Source organism: Malassezia sympodialis, genomic scaffold (genome assembly GCF_000349305.1).
Source record: "Malassezia sympodialis ATCC 42132 genomic scaffold, msy_sf_1, whole genome shotgun sequence".
NCBI lineage: Eukaryota > Fungi > Basidiomycota > Malasseziomycetes > Malasseziales > Malasseziaceae > Malassezia > Malassezia sympodialis.
Window position 1 is genome coordinate 548,897 of NW_017387799.1, and position 17,599 is coordinate 566,495.

A 17,599-nucleotide genomic window follows, 5' to 3' on the forward strand; every position below is an offset into this window, starting at 1 on the left:
ACAAGCCCCTTGCGCTGCAAGGGCACCGGCAATCTTCCTTTAGTGATCTGCACTTACTTCGTCACGACGGCTAGGTCTGACGTTATCAGCCAAGGCGAAACGCACGGCTTCCCACGCCAGCGCGAGTGTCATTCGTGTAAGGTAGAGCGTCGCGTCGCACTGCGGGGTGGGCCACGTGGAAATTGCAGCGATGGCGTGCTCCGCCGGCCTTATTCTCCACAAGATGAGGTGATTGCTAAATTTTTCGACGCTAAAAGGTAGGGGCTTGAAAGCTGCGACGAGAGGCCTGGCTGGTGGCCCGTAGCTTAAAAGCGGCTGCAAGATGCGACACGTCTCTCACACGACGGGTATGTGGAACCGCGTGAAGGCGGCCGCAAAGAAGATCGTCGCCTATGACGACACCGAGGCGAATCGTCTCGGTGTGCCGATGGTGGGCGTGAGCGACTATGTGCGTGAGCACTGGAAGAATCCGCGGCGCGCGGCGCTCGACTATGTCGATTCGCTCTTCCCCATGCGCCGGTGGATTCTCTCCTACAATACGGGCTGGCTAGCTGGTGATCTAATCGCCGGTATCACGGTGGCGCTCGTGCTGGTGCCACAGTCGATGTCGTACGCAAACGTGGCTGGGCTTGCGCCGCAGTTTGGATTGTACTCATCGTTCGTGGGCGTGGTCATTTATGCGCTTTTTGCGACCTCCAAGGATGTTACGATCGGTCCCGTGGCTGTCATGTCGCTGCAGACCAATTCGGTGATTAAGAGTGTCACGTCCGAGCTCGGGCCCAATATGTCGGTCCGGCCGGAGGTGATCGCCTCGGCCCTCGCGTTTCTGTGTGGTATTATCACGCTGGGTCTGGGCCTTCTGCGCATCGGATGGATCGTGGAGTTTATCCCGGCGCCGGCTGTGTCGGGCTTCATGACGGGCTCCGCGCTCACAATCTTGGTCGGCCAGCTGCCCAAGCTGTTCGGCGAGCGGAACGTGAAAAATAACGATGCCTTTTACCGAATTGTGATCAACTTTTGCAAGGAGCTGCCCAATACCAAGATCGATGTGGCCATGGGCATACCCGCCCTGGTCTTCCTCTACCTGGTGCGATGGCTGTGCTCGTACGTTGCGCGACGCTACCCCAAGTACGCTCGTGTCGCCTTTTTCGTGTCTGTCTTGCGCAGTGCCATTGTGATTCTTGTGCTCACGGTCGCGAGCCGCATCTGGCTCGGCCACTATACATCATCGAAGGAATACCCCATCAGTGTGATTGGCAAGGTGCCGCGCGGCTTCAAGGACATGGGCCAGCCGTCGCTGCCGACGCCGGTGCTGCAGAAGATTGGACCGAATCTTCCCGCCTCCGTCATCCTGCTCCTCCTTGAGCATATTGCCATTTCCAAGTCGTTTGGTCGCCTGAACAACTACAAAATCAACCCGAACCAGGAGCTCGTGGCGATCGGCGTAACGAACCTCATTGGTCCGTGCTTTGGTGGCTACGCTGCGACGGGCTCCTTCTCGCGCTCGGCGATCAAGTCCAAGTCTGGCGTGCGTACTCCGCTGGCTGGCTGGGTCACTGCGATTGTTGTGCTGATCGCGATATATGCCCTGGCTGGTGTATTCCAGTGGATTCCCAACGCGGCGCTGGCCGCAGTGATTATCCACGCGGTCGGCGACCTGATCGCGACGCCTGCACTGCTGTACAAGTTCTGGCTCATGAGCCCGCTCGAGTTGATCATCTTCTTCGCCGCTGTCATTGTCACAGTGTTCACAAGTGTGGACTACGGTGTGTACACATCGGTGGCGGCATCTGCAGCGCTCCTGCTTATCCGCATCGCCCGCCCACGAGGCAACTGGCTGGGTGTGGTGCGTGTTGAGCATCGCGACCCGGCCACGGACAATGCTCAGCAGCGCACAGTGTTTGTACCGATGGAGAATCGCGATGGACTGCGCGACCCGTCGGTGCAGGTTCTTCCGCCGGCACCTGGCGTGTTTGTGTACCGTGTGGAAGAGTCGTTCACGTACCCCAATGCGTCGCACATGGCCGAGATTATTGGCGACAAGATCAAGGCCGAGACGCGCCCTGGGCGCCACAATGTGGGCCGTCGCGGCGATCGCCCCTGGAACGACCCAGGCCCCCCGAATGAGTTGCTACTGCGCGCATCGCGTGCGCTGACCTTCTACTATCACCGGCATAAGGATGCACCCTCTCTCGAAGAGGAGTTGGCACAGACAGAGTGCAAGCGCAACCACGATGATCGCCCGCCGCTGCATGCACTGATCCTCGACTTTGGCTCGGTGAGCAACGTTGACTCGACCTCTGTGCAGGTCCTCGTCGACTTGCGTAATGCGCTCGAGAGGTACAGCGGCCACCCTGTGCAGTTCCATTTTGCACACATCCTGAGCCCATGGATTCGCCGCGCCCTACTTGCCGGTGGCTTTGGCACAGGACGTCTCCAACGACACGTTACGGAAATCGCCTCGGTCGTGCAGCAGGGCGACGCGCGTCCCATTGTCGGGCCAGAAGCCCATACACAGTCAAGCTCTCCTAGCCCCGAGCTTAGGACCCCGGTCGACGTCGAGTCACAAAGCGGCACCATGGAAGCCATGGACCGTCTCGACTTTGACATTCGCAATCTCGACGCTCTGTATGCCCGAGACAGCAAGGTCGAGCACAATGAGGACCCAAGCATCGTGGTTCCGATCATGTGGAACAATGAGCTCACGCCATACTTCCACCTCGATCTCGCGGCAGCCCTCTCAGCGGCAGAAGGCAGTCTTCCCTCAAAGGGCGCGTCTGCTGCGTGAGACGCCATGCGGGGCGTGTTCATATTTCCTAGATATTATTGTACATTAGTCGGTCACTCCACACCATCGCCTGAGTCAGTGCGTCTAGGCGCTTCGTGTCGCAGAATGGAGCTGCCGAGACCGTCACAAACCCCGGATTCGTCCTGGGAGGTTGATGATATGGTCGGCGTTTCATCCCATGCCCCTATGCAGGTGCTACCGCCACCCTATGAAGCGTCTAGCCCCACGACGTCCAGTCCATCGAGCTCGAGGGTACTAGGCCACCAGCGTTCACGCCCATTGCCGTCTGCACCACGGCGGTCGTCCGCATGGGAGCACTCGGTTAGCGCGCTTGATACCCTGCCCAGGCGCCTGTCCGAAGAGACCCCGGTCGGCGCACGGTCGCGGCTGCGCGAGCCGCTCCCACGGCCGCCATCGCCGGCAGCGTCTGATGAGACGACGCCCCCAAGCTACGTACAAGCGACGCCCAATGTGCCTGTGCCCCTAGTTCAATCGATGCTTAGCACGTCGACGGATCTAGCACGTCTTTCGCATGTCGCGCAGCTGCTAAGCTGTGTGATTCCCCGGCAGCCACTCATCAAAGGCAGCGTCGTCTATCCCCTCAGCTTCACCGGACGCACCCTCGTATCGACGCTTGCCGATATGTTGTCGCAGTATGTGCATGTGTCTCCGTGCTTTTCCGCGTCTGAGTCTCTATTGCTGCACGCTGCGCGCGCGCTTGCGCTGAATATGGCGCGCTCGCTGCAAACGCAACTGTTCCTACACGAGGCCGACTGGGAAGACCAGCCCATGTCCGACGATGTTGGTGGCGTGTACATGCTGTACTCCGACCGCACCCACACAGACAAGGCGTCGCCACCGCAGGTGGCCATGCCCGGCCTCTCAGCCGAGTTGTTTGTTTCGACACCCTGGGATACAATCGCCCTCTCGCCTGTGGCAGCGGCTGCTGCCGCCTCAGTGCCAAGCCATGATCTGCCCTCTGGTCTATTCACACCACTCACGCGCTGCTACAGCCCGACTTGCTCCCACACAGAGGGCACTTGCTATGCGCCCAGCTGCGCCCGCACGAAGCGCATGCTGTTGTGTACGCTTGAGGAGCCGAGGGAGACGGTCGACACTGTGGCCGCTGCCGCTTGGGTCGAGACTGTCCCTGCGGCGCTCGTTGCGTCGCTTCCCCGCGAGGAGGTGAAGCGCCAAAATGCCATCTACGAGTTTGTGCAGAAAGAAGAGGCGTTCCTGCAGGACCTGGATCTGCTGCGCCAGTGGGAGGAGCGCCTGCGTCAGCGCTCGACGCAAGCGTCGGTGGGGCTGCTGAACGATGCGCCGCTGCCGGGCGAGGCGCTCGAGTCGTTTGTGCGTGACGTGTTTGGGCTCGTGGCGCCACTCCAGGTCCATATCCAGGCTTTTGTGGACCGCTTGCTCGAGCGGCAGCGGGAGGAGGCGCCGGTCGTGCAGCACATTGCCGACGTGATTGTTCGTGCAGCGCTCGAATGGTCGAATGCGTACACAGTGTATGTGGCGCACTATCCTATTGCGCTCGCACGCTTCAAGGCGGAAGTTGCCGGCAATGCACGGCTTCGGCGCTTTGTGGATGACTGCCGGCGCGATCCAGCAGCACAGCGCCACGCTCTCGATCAATTCCTGTTCCGCCCGCCGGCGCGGCTGCAGCGGTACCACCTGCACTTAGAGTCGATCGCGAAGTACACGCCACCCGACAACGAGGAAACTGAGACCCTGGCGCTGGCCCTGTCGATCGTGGACGAGCAATGTCGCCGTGCGCAGATCGGCGTCGAAGAAAGCGAGACACAGCTCCATCTGCGTCATCTCGCGAGTCAGTTGGAGCCAAAGCGGCCGGAAGTGCTGGTGGATTTGAACCTGCGGCACCCCCAGCGCCGGGTGCTCCTGGAGACGCCTCTATTTCGCTGGCCGGACAATTTTGAGTTCGAGTGGACGGAAATGCGTGGCATCCTGCTAGACAACTACATGGTGGTTGCCAAACTCAAGTCGGACGAGGGGGGGGCCGCTCGCGACGCACCTGCGAAGCTCGTCTACAGCAAGCGCCCGATCCCCTTGCCATGCCTCGATGCCGGCGGCTTCCGCGACCCCCCGGTCGGTCGCAGCTCCGTTGGCCGGCGCCTGCTGCCGACAGACGTGCATGGGATGTACCCCTTCTCCGTATGGCACCGCTTCCGGCCTGCACAGGTGTGGACACTGTACGCGCCATCGGAAGAGGTGCGCCAGGTATGGCGCCAGGCACTGAGCCGCTCGGCGACGAACGATCCAGCGTCGGGTCCCCTCGTGCGCTGCGACTGCAGTGGTGACATGTTTCATCCCCCCATCGCGTCGCCCAGCACCTTCCTGCCATGGCGCGATGCGCCCGGAGTGGTCGACCTCACATGTACCGCCTCGTGGCTTGGCCCTAGCGGCGAGAAGCTGCTGGCGATCGGCACGTCTGACGGCGTGTGGATCGGGCACCAAGCGCAGCCGACGACGCTGCGCAAAGTGCTGCATGTGCGTCACGTAACGCAGTGTGCGGTGCTTGCGCCATACCACCGCTTCCTCGTGCTGGCTGACCGCACACTAATAGCGTACGACCTCGAAGCGCTCGTGCCGAGCGGCGCGAGCGTGCCGAGCCTGGCGCCACTGCGCCTGAGCCATGCACGGGAGGTGCAGTTCTTTGCCATGGGCGAGCTCGATGGGCGTCCCTACCTCGTCTATGCGAAGCGTAAAGCGACGGAAACGAGTGTGCGGGTGATGGTGCCGGTCACCTCCGTCGCCTCGGAGCGGCAGCCGGCGTCGCTGACGGGTCTTCACCTGCTGCATGTACGTGTATTGACTAACGCAGAAATTCTACGTGTATCCTGAAGCGACGCACATTCAGTGCTCCGCCCGCGTCTTGTTCGTTTCCACGCCCCGCGCCATGTTCTCGTACAGTCTCGAGGATCAGGAACTCGTGCCGTTTCCCGCTGCGCGTCAGCGCGACGAGCGTGGCCAGGCGCTGCTGCGTCAGTGGGACAATGCACACCCACTCGGGGCCTTTGCTGTGCGGGACTTGGGTTGGCTCGTGTGCTTTGATCGCGGTGGCATGTATGTCGATGGTAACGGGCAGCTCGTGCAGCCTGAGCAGGCATTTACGTGGGAGGCGCCCGCACAGCGCGTGCTCTATCATAAGGGCTATGTACTGGCTGGCTACACGTCGTGTATTGAGGTACGTGAGGCGCACACTGGACGCCTCGCCCAGATCCTTGTAGGCCGTGATTTGCGCCTCCTGTCGCGACAGGATGCGGCCGCAGAGTCGCAGCTCTCGGCGTGCCCTGTGCCGACGATGGTGGAGCTGCGCAAGTCGTCGGACCGCCGCGACGTGCCACGCGTTATGGCGCTCGTGCCAAGAGATACCCCGAGTACGTAGGCGGTGCACTACTCGCGATGTGCGTGCACAACACGGAGACATGGCTTACCGGCTGCCGTCAGTATTATATACGTACTCTCTTTGCAAATAAGTGTAACGACGTCGTACACAAAGTACGCGTACACTGCAAACGACAGCGCCAAGCTGCCATACACAGCGTTCGTCAGCGCAGAGAGCGAGCCCTGCAGCACCGGCTGCGGCAAGTGTGCGTCCACAGCAAGCACCAGGCTCGGCAGAAGCAGCACGTTCCAGTAGGGGTATGGCGTATGGCACACGTGCGCAAGAATGACCAGGCCGACCAGGTAGGCAAAGCTAAGGCCCCAGAACAGGAGGAACGGCACAAAGACAGAACCATGCACCATGACCTGCGCACCGTGGCCCATCGCCCACGCCATATTCGCCACAGTCTGCACAGCAAACGGAACAATGCCCACGAGCGGCATTAATGCTGAACGCTTCTCTTCAACGCATCGGCGGTACACATGCTCGTAGCCCGTCCAAGCATTCAGCAGCAGGCCCAGGCACGAGAACAGCATGAACAAGTCTCCCAAAGGCACATTCGCAAACGCGAGGTTCTCACGCACCCACGCAATGTGCGCAAGACCTGTCACATTAAGAAAGCCCTGTACACAAATCACGGGCCCCAGTGCGACTAGCAGCAGGTACAATGCGCAAATGAGCACGATGCCTTCCACAGGGCCTGAAAAGGACGAGAGGAAGAGCGTGTGCGTGTGATACTCTTCCCACGTCGTCAGGAAAAAGTTGGTCATGGCCGACGTGAGACCAATGAGTGTCCAGTACGAGCGCCCTAGGCCCATCGCCGCACACACCAGCACCGATTCGAGGGTCGTGTTCAGTGCGTCGCAGCCGTGGTCGAAGAGCTCGCCCAGTGGGCCGGACATGTTTGTGCGGCGCGCCTGCTTTCCATCGATAGCATCAAGGCTCTGGTACATGAACAGGCACGCTGACCACACCCAGAGCATCCACACAGGCACCGCCGACGCTGTCGATGGCTGCACGCTTTGCAGCGCCTTGGGCAGACCGCCCTCAGGCAGCAGCGGCACCGTCGGCAGAATTCCATCGTGCTCCATCACATGCGCGCGCATGCGTGTGGCAGCGTCCAAGTGCCCGTCGGCAGCCAGCAACATGATAAAGTTGACAAACACGAGCAGCAGACCGCTCAGTGTAAGCATGTTGGGCGCGATCGACAGTGGGACTAGCGTCACGAGCCAGTTCCAATATGGAGCAAGCACATATCTCGTCAGCAGCGATGTGCCACCGCTCGAGTACTTGTACTGCGCAAGATTTGCCCGCTCCCGAGCGCCCAGATAGTGGTACATAGGGGAGCTCGCCCGTGCATCCATGCCGGAGGTCGCACGTGCGCCAAAGTTTTCTACGGGTATCTGGTTACGGTGCCTCCACACGCGTGTCGCGCCGGATCTGCAGGGTGCCAAGATCACCGACGTGGGTCTCGTCCGCATATGCGTCCGTTTCGCCGCCGCGCGCGTCGTCATCGTCGTTAAGCATTACTGTTCGCCCAACACGTGCAGCTGCCGCCAAAAAAGCACCAGGCGATTCCGTGGCAGTTGACGCATCAGCGCCGGGCACCTCAATGGCCAGTTCTTCCTCGTTCGCGAGGTGCAACAGGCAGATAAAGCAGAAGGAGGTGCTGATCTCTTCGTATTTTTTCGCTGGATATATATCCTCCAGCTTCATTAGCACCGTGTCAAACGATTGTGCATCTTGTTTGAGCGCGAGCGTTTGCCAAATGTGGTCTTTGAGCTTCTTCACATCCACCTGCTTCGCGCGCCGCGCGTGGTCCACAAATTCAGGTCGCACTCGGCGCACCGCCTCGCTGGACAGTAACTCCTCGTCCACATCGCTGTCCATGTCCAGCTCGCCGCCCGCATCCACGGGCTCAGGGGGCATAGGTAGCACATCGTCGTACACATCGTGGTCCTCAAACAAGTCCGTGCGGAACGCGCCGTCCCCGGCTGGCAAGGCACCTACGTCATCAGCGCCCATCCACAGGCCATCCACGTCGTCCGTATCCCAGGCAGACCCTTGGGACGCCGCCGCGCGTCGCGGCCGCAGCAAAATCGTCGCCTTGGGCTTGAGGAACAGCCGCAGCAGGCGCTTCGAGTTAAAGTGCTGGTCCTCGGGCAGCAAATGCGAATCTTTGCTTACCTGTACCGCCTTGCTAAGAAGGATGCTCGACGGCGCCGCACTTGGCGCAAAGAGGTCTTTCGCATTGGGCGCCGGTGTAGGCGATAAGAAATCCACCACCTGCGCCTCCTTAGGTCGCCGCGTTTTCGGTCGCTCCTCCGAGGCATCCACTGGCACCGACATCGCTGCGGCCGGGCGCATATGCAACCGGCCCATTTTCCAGTGCTCGGGGCCGGCCCAAGTCTTTTGCATATGATCGTCAAAGTACTGGAAAAGACGATCGTGCTCGTCTGTGCGTGTTTCATGCGACATCTCGTCTGTAGGCACCACAGCCACATCAAACCTCTGCTCGTCGCCATCCACAGGCACTGCACCTTCAAAAAAGTCAAGGCCGTCCATATCCAAAGCTTCACCTCCATCGAAGCTAGCGTCTAGCTCCATAGGTTCTTCCATGGATGGGGTAGACAGCACAGCATCGTTGCCTTCCGCGAACGTGAATGTAGCTGTGGACGGACAAAGGAGGCGACTTTCGAGCAGCGTGCTCAGAGGCATATCCGGCGTAACACTGGAGTCCATCTGGGCCGCTGCTGCAAACAAGCGTGCCTGGAGCTTTTCCAGGTCGATGTGTGCCTCTGTGTCGTCGTCGACCGACGCAGCACTCACGCCAGCGTCCGCTTCGTCCTCCGTCCCGCCAGTGGGCGGCGCATCGCCCCCATCGGTATGTCCCGTAACGTCCGAGGCATCAAAAACGACCTTCATATGCTCGTCCACGTGAAGGTGGTTCATGAGCAGGCCACCAGCGCCGCCCTCGTCAAAGTCGGCGCTAGTTTTCTTGAAAAGGGGATCGACCGAGAACTCCAAGTCAAAGCGCTTCACTTGCAGCTGCGCGAAACTCTTGGCGAGCGTTGGCTCACGCGCCCGCTGCCGCCGTCTTGTGCGCCCTGGTCGTGTGCCTTGGTCGTCACTGTCGGCGGTCTCGTCGACTACCGAGGTGTTGGCGTCAACGGATACGTCCCCGGCAGAGGCAGCAGTATCGTCCTGGAGTCCGCTCAGAAGACGGCCCGTCTCCACCATCACACTGTCCACACGGCTCGTCCATATTTTTACGCACCCATCAAGTGTGCAAGACGCCTTCTGGAAGTTGATCGAGCCATCACCCGAGTCAGAACGCAAAAGAGACATGTCATGGAAATAGTCGATGAGCGCAAATGACCATGTATTCGTGGCATTAATTTTGTTGTCCGTGGCCATCTTCATCCACTCCTCAAAGCTCGTATTGTCGACTTGAATCGTGGACGGCGCAGCAGAGCCCGTGGCCTCCGAGCGCTGCTGTGCCCGCGCCAGTCCCTGAGACACGATCCGCCGCCCGCCCATGGCGGCACTGGATGGCATCCGCTTCTCGCCCACATTCTTGTCGGCAGCATCATTTCTCACGCCTGCCGCACCGCCACTGGGTGCACGGAACTGCAGCATGGCTTCGCCGGTCTGCAGGCTGGCTCCGTGCAAGGGCGGGCGCGCGTCGCAGTGTTGGTGTATCACGTGATGGCACACGTGTGGCACGAGCGAGGGGAATGCATACACTGCTTGCGGAGGGTCCGGGACACCATGTCGAAGCTAACGCAATCGGAGATTGAATCGCATCGCATCCAGATGGTCCACAAGAAGCACAAGATCTTGTCGGAGAAAGCCAACAGGCTTAGTGATCAGGGATTCCCCTTGGATCCATACGTGTTGGGCCCGATGGTTTGGCTAGGCAGCCCGTTCGTTTGCATAGGGCTCTTTCTCCTACTTTGGTACGTTGCATGACCGCTCATATCAGTACGATCCCGGTTTTCTGGCCTTTCCTGGTTCCTTATCTGATTTTTGTCATGTTTGACACCGCGCCCGAGAATGGCGGGCGCCCCATCCAATGGTTCCGCCGGTGCTTTTTGTTCAAGTGGTTCGCGAAGTACTTCCCTGTGACGCTACACAAGACTGCGGACCTCGACCCGAGTCGTAGGTATCTATTTGGATATCACCCGCATGGTATTTTTGGATTGGGCGCTGTGAATTCGTTCGCCGGGGAGGGCTGTGGCTTCTCGAAGCTATTTCCAGGTATCACGCCGCATCTCTTGACGCTACAAAACAACTTCAATGTTCCCTTTTACCGCGACTTTCTTATGGCTGCTGGCTGTGCGTCAGTTTCTCGGAAGAGTTGTATGAACATCTTGAACAAAAAACCCGGCAACTCCATCACCATTGTGGTGGGTGGTGCCCAGGAGAGTCTCGCTGCGCATGCGGGATACATGGGCCTGACGCTCAAGTCCCGCTTGGGATTCGTCAAGGTGGCCCTGCGCACAGGGTACGCCGCTAGCACTTACGACAGGGCCGACCTCGTGCCGGTAATCGGCTTCTGCGAGAATGACATGTTTGACCAAGCGGACAACAGGCGAGACACCTGGCTGTACTGGACGCAGCAGCAGCTGAAGCACGTGCTGGGTTTCACTACGCCGATCTTTATTGGAAGGGGCTTGACGCATCCCTACTATGGATGGTTGCCGTACCGTGTGCCCATTCATGTCGTTGGTGCGTAACGCATTCTGACACCAGTGGGCAAGCCCATTCCCGTGGAGAAGAAAGTAGATTGCACACCGGAAGAAGTGCAGTCACTGCATGATATTTACGTCAAGGCCCTCTTCGAGTGTGTATATGCGAGCTAACTGCAGAATTTGGGATGAGTACAAAGACAAGTATGCGCCATTTCGTATTGGCGAGATGCGCCTGCTGCACTAGGTCGAGCGTCAACACCGCAAATAACAAGCTATACCCGCCCATACACCGATGAAGCATTCATATTTCATATAACAACGAACTCCAATTGATCATTTGTGTACTTTCGAGTTACAAGACCAGAGTCATTGTGCAACTGTCAAGGTGCAGGTTTCATCGTGACTGTGGAGGTGGCTCCAGCCCCTTCACCGGAATCCGATCCCCTGCCTCCTGCCGATATGATTGGCGGCCATTTCGCCTTCTCGCGCCAACGGATGGGAGGTACCTTTCGAGTTGGATTTTTGGGTGGTTCTGGAGAGCTTGGCATCCAATGTTTCACCCTGTCAAAGGTGGATATGCATTATGGATGCTGCGCTGCTACCTGAACGGCCTCGCGGGACCCATGCCTCGGAAAGCATAAATAGACGGCCTTTGGCCGGCGGTACAGCACCACGCATTCTCTGTCGTTCATCATGAAGTTCTCTCTGGCTGTTATGCTACCTCTTGTGCTGACTTTGTCGGTTAATGCCGCCGCTGCTGGCCTGTCTTGCAAGCCGTTCGGCAAGGCTGACACCCTGGTCGGCCATAATGCAGGAAACAGTGTCAAGCAGTACGAGTACGGCTACAGTGAAAAGCACAAGGCCAAGGGCTTTATGAAGGTGACAAACTCGACGTCCCACCAGAGGTTCCAGTTTTACGAGTGTAAAGCGCCCAACGACAGCTTTGAGTCTCACCACGGCAGCGTCCACTATGGTCAGATTCGCCCTGTTGACAAGACTGACCTGTGTCTGAGCAACACAGGCGTCTTTGTCTACAAGGATGGCGTCAAAAACGAGGACAGCATCCGTCTGCAGCCGCAGGGTTCTGCCAACATCCTCCTTCTGAAGCCCTGTGCGAGCAGGGGTGAGGAGCTTCGTCACCAGTGGTTCTCAGCTCACAACGTCGATGGCTGCGGCCTCCGCGTGGCCCTCGAGGGCAAGAAGGATGACATTGAGTCGGACGGTGTGTCTCGCAACGGCGATTGGTCGATCTCCTTTAATCCCTTCGCCTCATGGGGTTTGCGTGAGGCTGTCTACCTTGCTAGCGACAAGCTCGACCCTACCTGCCCCGTGCAGAAAGCGAAGTAAATGATACGTGAGTAGAGTCTAGAATTTTTTTTTGTGCCGTGATACTCCACGTCCAAGATGGGCGAGTCCTCTGTCTCTCGGCCTCGTGCCTTCCTAACGTTGGTCCGGCATGCAGAGTCGCAGGCCAATGTGGACCGCGTGCTACAAGGGGTCACAGATGCTCCCATCTCCGCGAGGGGCGAGGAACAGCTGAAGAAGCTCGAGACTGCGTGGCGCCCTGGTGCCAAGCCTCTGCTATCCAACGCATACCAACTTCCGAGTCCGACGCTCATTGTAACGAGCCCCTTGGGGCGCGCACGCAAGACATCGAATGCAATTGCTCGAGGCTGTGGCATAACCGAGGTGCTGCTCGAGGATTCGACTACCTTCCGATCACCACCATGCACGGCGCCGGCGCCGCAGGCGCACGAATGTGTGCTTGTCGATGCTGGGCTGTCTGAGAGGAATTTTGGTGGGGCAGAGAACACAAGAAAGTCAGAACCAGTGGCTGGCTACGCTAGGCCTCCTCGGGGACGTGTAGGACGCGCCGAGTCGCATAGTCAGTTTGAGAAGCGCGTCAAGACTGTCGGCTTCAAGTGGATCAAGTGGCTCAAAGATCTTACTGACCCCCCAAGGACGGACCACAAGGCCTCCCAGGCAGTGATGAGTCAAGCGCTAGCGGATGAGCCGCCGGTGCAGGATGAGACCGACGCCGAACCGCCTGCCCCGGCGCTCGCCACAGCGACCCCTGCAGACAATACACAGGAGGTCCTCGGCGACGTAAAAGAGTCCGGTAATTCCGAGACGCGGGATAGTTTTTCCAGCCATACGTGTACGACGGGAGTCCCCGTCGACATTCCACATCTGGTGCTTGTCTCGCACGGACAATGGATCAACGCGTTCCTTACTCATCACTTTCCAGAGTTGCGGCAAGGTTCAGATGCATTCTACATTCGAAGTATGAATACAGCCCTGTTTACTATAGAGTTGGGCCATTCCGAGAGCACGCAGCCCCTGCAGCTCGTGCGGAAAAACGATACCAGTCACCTAGGACCAGCCGTGCCAAGACCCACGAAACGGCGCGCCACACAGGCCACGCGATTGACAGATTTGTGGCACGCGCGTGATGGGGTGGAATTAGTAAATCCCCAATAGGCCATGTCGGACGAAGACGCGCGGGTTTGTTTGCTAGCCACCATGAAATTGTCGTTTTTGTGGGCCGTCGTGGCACTGGTGTCCCTGGTCCTGTGCACTTCTGCGAGTGCGAGGACGAAGGACTCGGAGGGTCGTTACCATCTTACTGATGAGGAGAAGGATACGATGCTTTCCCCGAAAGAGCGGGCACGCCTGCTGGACATTATGGGTCATGCTCGTCACCAGGCCGATGCGCGTCGTGCGTCGAAGCATCAGCGCCGCTGGAATCCGAACAACTCCTACGGACCTGCGAAGCTGACGTGCCCGGTCAAGCCACAAGGGAATAACTTTGTTGGCTACGTGCGCAATGCCTCGGACAACCAAATCTACCAATCCGAAAAGGACTACATGAATCGCCACCGCCAGGCGATTAGGGGCCAATGGAAGGACTGGCTGAACAGCGTAGGTCTGGGTGGCAATGACGGTATCTCCGGCGGGCTGGACCAGTTTTTGGCCCAGAACCAGCCCAAGCTGGGCATTGGCATTAGTGGTGGTGGCTATCGCGCGATGCTGGTCGGCATGAGTGTGTTGCAAGGTTTCGATGGTCGTAATGAGACGGCGAAGCAACGTGGTGTAGGTGGTGTGCTGCAGCTTTCTGACTATGTGGCCGGCCTCTCGGGTGGCTCCTGGGCGGTGGCGGCCATGGCTATGAACGACTGGCAGACGCCGCAGAACACAACACGGTTTATGGATCTGGGGAACAACCTAGTTTTGCCGGACAGGGGCACCTTGTCGTTCTACACGGATCTGTTCAATGACGTGGACGACAAGAAGGATGCTGGCTTCCCAGTGTCAATTTCGGATTACTGGGGCCGTGCCGAGTCGTATCACATCCTGGACCCGGCTACGTACAAGGATCGCGGCCAGAAAACGACGATCTCAGATTATGTGAATATGACGAAGTTCAAAGATGGCACGGGTCCATTGCCCATTGTGCTGTCGATCGGCCGTGATGACAAGCAGATCATGATTAACCAGAACGCAACCTACTTCGAGTTTACGCCCTTTGAGTTTGGCACGTGGCAGCCGGATATCCAGGCCTTCTTCCCGGTGGGCTACCTCGGCTCGGACATGACCAAGGGCATGCCTACAAACAACAATGAATGTGTGTCGGGCTTCGACAACTTGGGTTATACGATCGGTACATCGAGCACACTGTTCAACGGCGCCTACACGATGCTTCTAGAGGACAACGTGACGTCGATTTTGGGGGGTATCGCTAAGAGTATCCTGGAAGATGTCGGCAAGAGCGACAACGACGTGGCCCCCGTGCCCAACCCATTCAAGCAGTACCCTGCCAAAAAGAATCAGTATTTCGATGCCGACTACATCGACTTGGTCGACGGTGGTGAGGCGAACCAGAACATTCCGTTTGAGCCGCTTATGCAGCCCGCACGAGGCCTCGACATTGTGATTGGCATTGATGCTGGCACCGACACAGCAGGCTGGCCAAACGGCTCGTCTGTGGTTGAGTCTTGGAAGCGCGCCAAGAACCCCGAGTTTGCCTACATGGCCTTCCCGGAGGTGCCTGACACGAGCACCTTTGTGAACCTGGGTATGAATACGCACCCGACCTTCTTTGGCTGTAACGCGAGCGCTTATGTGAACGCTAACACGGCTCTGGACAAGACGCCGCCTGTCCTGGTGTATGTGCCCAACTATCCGTACTCGTACCAAAGCAACACGAGTACCTACCAGTTGGCCTACGGCTCTGACGAGGTACAGGGTATTCTGGACAACGGCGTGGAAATTGCCACGATGGCTGGTCAGATACCCGATTGGGGCACGTGTCTGGCGTGTGCCTCCGTATTGCGCCCGCTGCAGCGTGCGAAGAGGCAGGTGCCGGAGAAGTGCAACAGCTGCTTTGAACGCTTCTGCTGGAACGGTGAGATTCAGAACAAGTCACCGCGTGCATATACGCCCCCGACGGGTCCACCGCCCTTTGTTACGTCCAATGGCCAGCAGAAGGTCCAGCCGCCGACCACCGGCAACAACGAGTCCAGTGGATTCAGCCTGGGCAAGTTTATGGACTCGAAGGACGGTGCCACGAGTATTCATGCGCCTGTATCGATCGTTGTCGCCCTGACGCTCGCCTCGATAGTGGTATTCTTGTAGACTATGAGCTACGCTGCGCTCGCGTATCCAGAATCTCCATAAACCTGGGTAAGCATATCACACGTACGACTTGTGCGGCAGTTGCACCTTGCCGAGGGACATGGCCTTAAGGCGCTTCTTGCCTTCTTTTTGCTTGTTCAGATGCTTGAGCTTGCGCTCGTAGTGTCCACCGTACAGGCCGGCTGTCACATCTTTGCGGTACGCACTCAGCGTCTCGCTGGCAAGCACCTTGCTCCCGACGCATGCCTGGATTTTGATCTCGAATTGCTGCCGGGGGATCGCATCCTTGAGCCGGCGCACAAATGCGCGGCCAACCAAGGACGCCTTCGATCGGTGTAGCACGAGCTCCAGCGCATCGACGGGTGTGCCGGCGACGAGGAACTGCATTTTGACAAGGTCCGATGGCACATAGTCACCGTCCTCGTAATCGAACGAGGCAAAGCCGGAGCTGCGCGACTTGAGCTTGTCGAAGAACTGGGTCAGTGTGCGATACGTACGTCCGTCACAATCTCGGCGAGTGGCAAGCGGTACTGCATGTGTACCTGTGCAGCTGCCGTGGCCGACGCAGAAAAGTCAATGTCGAGCTGCTCGCCCCGGTGCTCCGCACAAAGCTCCATCATCGCGCCCGTATAGTCCTCCGGGCACACGAGCGAGCCGATCACGGTCGGCTCTTCGAGCTGCGCGATGTGCGTTTTTCGGATGCTTTCGTCGGGAAAGTCAACGGGATTCGAGCATAGCACCTGTGTGCCGTCGCGATACGTAATGCGGAACGGCACTGTGGGCGTCGTGACCAGGATTTCATGGCCATACTCGTCCTCAAGACGCTGGCGAAACACATCCAGGTGCAGGGTGCCGAGGAAGCCGAGGCGGTAGCCCTGGCCCAGGGCGGTCATCGACTCCTTCTGCAAGGTAATTGATCGGTCATTGATGCAGAGCCGCTGGATCGCATCTTCCAACTTGAGGAACTCGCTCTTGTCCGTGGGGAAAATGCCAGCAAACACGGTTGGCAGCGCAGGGCGGAAACCTGGCAAGGGCTCGACGCGCTCGCCGTGCCGGAAAAAGGTATCGCCAATGCTCGCTTCCTCTGTGTCTTTCATCGTCGTGATGAGCCAGCCGACCTGGCCCTTGCGCAGGATCGGCGTAGAGACAGGCTCGGGATTGTTCACGCCGAGATCGAGCACCTCATACTTTTTGCCGCGGTGATACGACACGATCGTATCGCCCTTCTTCACAGCGCCGTCCGTGATGCTCACAAGCGCAATGACGCCGCGGTAGTTGTCGTACCAGCTGTCAAACACGAGCGCACGCAAGCCGGGAGGCTGCCGCTGCTCCAACGACACGCCATCTACGCCGGGCAGCGCTGGAGTGCGTGCCACAAGCGCCTGTAGAACCTCTGGGACGCCCTGGCCGGTCTTGGCGCTGACCAGCAGCGGCGGTTGCGCGTCTGTATCGATGCCCAGGATATCACGGAGCTGCGCGAGGCAGCTCGGCGTGTCGGCGGCAGGCAGGTCCGTCTTGTTCAGGACGGGCAGCACGACAAGGCCGCACTGCTGCGCAATTTTGAACACCGATATGGTCTGCGCCTGTATGCCCTGCGTCGCGTCGACGACGAGCAGTGCAGACTGGCACACGGACAGGCTGCGCCGTACCTCGTACGCAAAGTCGACGTGCCCGGGAGTGTCGATCAGGTTGAGCAGCGTCGGTCGCGGCTGGGCCGGGTCGCGATACACCATACTCACGGCCTGTGACTTGACCGTGATGCCGCGCTCGCGCTCCACCTTGAGCTTGTCTAGCACTTGCTTGTTCGATGAGTCTCGAGGAATGGTCCCCGTCAGCTCGAGCAGGCGGTCGGCGAGGGTCGATTTGCCATGGTCAATGTGCGCAATGATGGAGAAGGTGCGCGTATCTAGGAGGTCATAGGCCGTCGTACGGCGTGGTACAGGCGTGCTCTAGTGGTTAGTACAATGACGTACGTGGAAAGAGCGCACCGGCGGCACGAACCGCTGGGCGCGGCCCAAGCCACGCCGCACCAGCATTCGATGGCGGCGGTGGTGTCGGCGATCGGGGTCATCG

The 17,599-nt window shown here is 59.0% G+C and overlaps 8 protein-coding genes across 8 annotated transcripts; 5 read left to right on the plus strand and 3 right to left on the minus strand.

Moving 5' to 3' along the window:
- Window positions 1-322: 322 nt before the first annotated feature.
- On the plus strand, window positions 323-2,788 carry MSY001_0239 (uncharacterized protein; the record flags this gene model as incomplete). Its single annotated transcript, XM_018884554.1, has 1 exon — window positions 323-2,788. One exon carries the CDS (start codon window positions 323-325, stop codon window positions 2,786-2,788), a length of 2,466 nt encoding a protein of 821 aa, XP_018738882.1.
- A 495-nt stretch (window positions 2,789-3,283) lies between these two features.
- ROM1 (Rho1-Guanine Exchange Factor-like protein) lies at window positions 3,284-6,197 on the plus strand (the record flags this gene model as incomplete). The annotated part of the gene is made up of 2 exons (XM_018884565.1): window positions 3,284-5,611; window positions 5,634-6,197. The coding sequence occupies 2 exons, from the start codon at window positions 3,284-3,286 to the stop codon at window positions 6,195-6,197; spliced, it is 2,892 nt and encodes a 963-aa protein (XP_018738883.1).
- An 8-nt stretch (window positions 6,198-6,205) lies between these two features.
- Window positions 6,206-7,561, minus strand: MSY001_0241 (uncharacterized protein; the record flags this gene model as incomplete). The annotated part of the gene is made up of 1 exon (XM_018884576.1): window positions 6,206-7,561. One exon carries the CDS (start codon window positions 7,559-7,561, stop codon window positions 6,206-6,208), a length of 1,356 nt encoding a protein of 451 aa, XP_018738884.1.
- A 43-nt stretch (window positions 7,562-7,604) lies between these two features.
- On the minus strand, window positions 7,605-9,836 carry MSY001_0242 (uncharacterized protein; the record flags this gene model as incomplete). The annotated part of the gene is made up of 1 exon (XM_018884587.1): window positions 7,605-9,836. The coding sequence occupies one exon, from the start codon at window positions 9,834-9,836 to the stop codon at window positions 7,605-7,607; it is 2,232 nt and encodes a 743-aa protein (XP_018738885.1).
- Window positions 9,837-10,231: 395 nt separating this feature from the next.
- On the plus strand, window positions 10,232-11,135 carry MSY001_0243 (uncharacterized protein; the record flags this gene model as incomplete). Its single annotated transcript, XM_018884598.1, has 2 exons — window positions 10,232-10,932; window positions 11,033-11,135. 2 exons carry the CDS (start codon window positions 10,232-10,234, stop codon window positions 11,133-11,135), a joined length of 804 nt encoding a protein of 267 aa, XP_018738886.1.
- A 449-nt stretch (window positions 11,136-11,584) lies between these two features.
- On the plus strand, window positions 11,585-12,238 carry MSY001_0244 (uncharacterized protein; the record flags this gene model as incomplete). Its single annotated transcript, XM_018884609.1, has 1 exon — window positions 11,585-12,238. One exon carries the CDS (start codon window positions 11,585-11,587, stop codon window positions 12,236-12,238), a length of 654 nt encoding a protein of 217 aa, XP_018738887.1.
- Window positions 12,239-13,414: 1,176 nt separating this feature from the next.
- On the plus strand, window positions 13,415-15,526 carry PLB1 (Phospholipase B, predicted to be GPI anchored; the record flags this gene model as incomplete). Its single annotated transcript, XM_018884620.1, has 1 exon — window positions 13,415-15,526. One exon carries the CDS (start codon window positions 13,415-13,417, stop codon window positions 15,524-15,526), a length of 2,112 nt encoding a protein of 703 aa, XP_018738888.1.
- A 57-nt stretch (window positions 15,527-15,583) lies between these two features.
- On the minus strand, window positions 15,584-17,562 carry MSY001_0246 (uncharacterized protein; the record flags this gene model as incomplete). The annotated part of the gene is made up of 3 exons (XM_018884631.1): window positions 15,584-16,000; window positions 16,024-17,475; window positions 17,500-17,562. 3 exons carry the CDS (start codon window positions 17,560-17,562, stop codon window positions 15,584-15,586), a joined length of 1,932 nt encoding a protein of 643 aa, XP_018738889.1.
- Window positions 17,563-17,599: the final 37 nt, after the last annotated feature.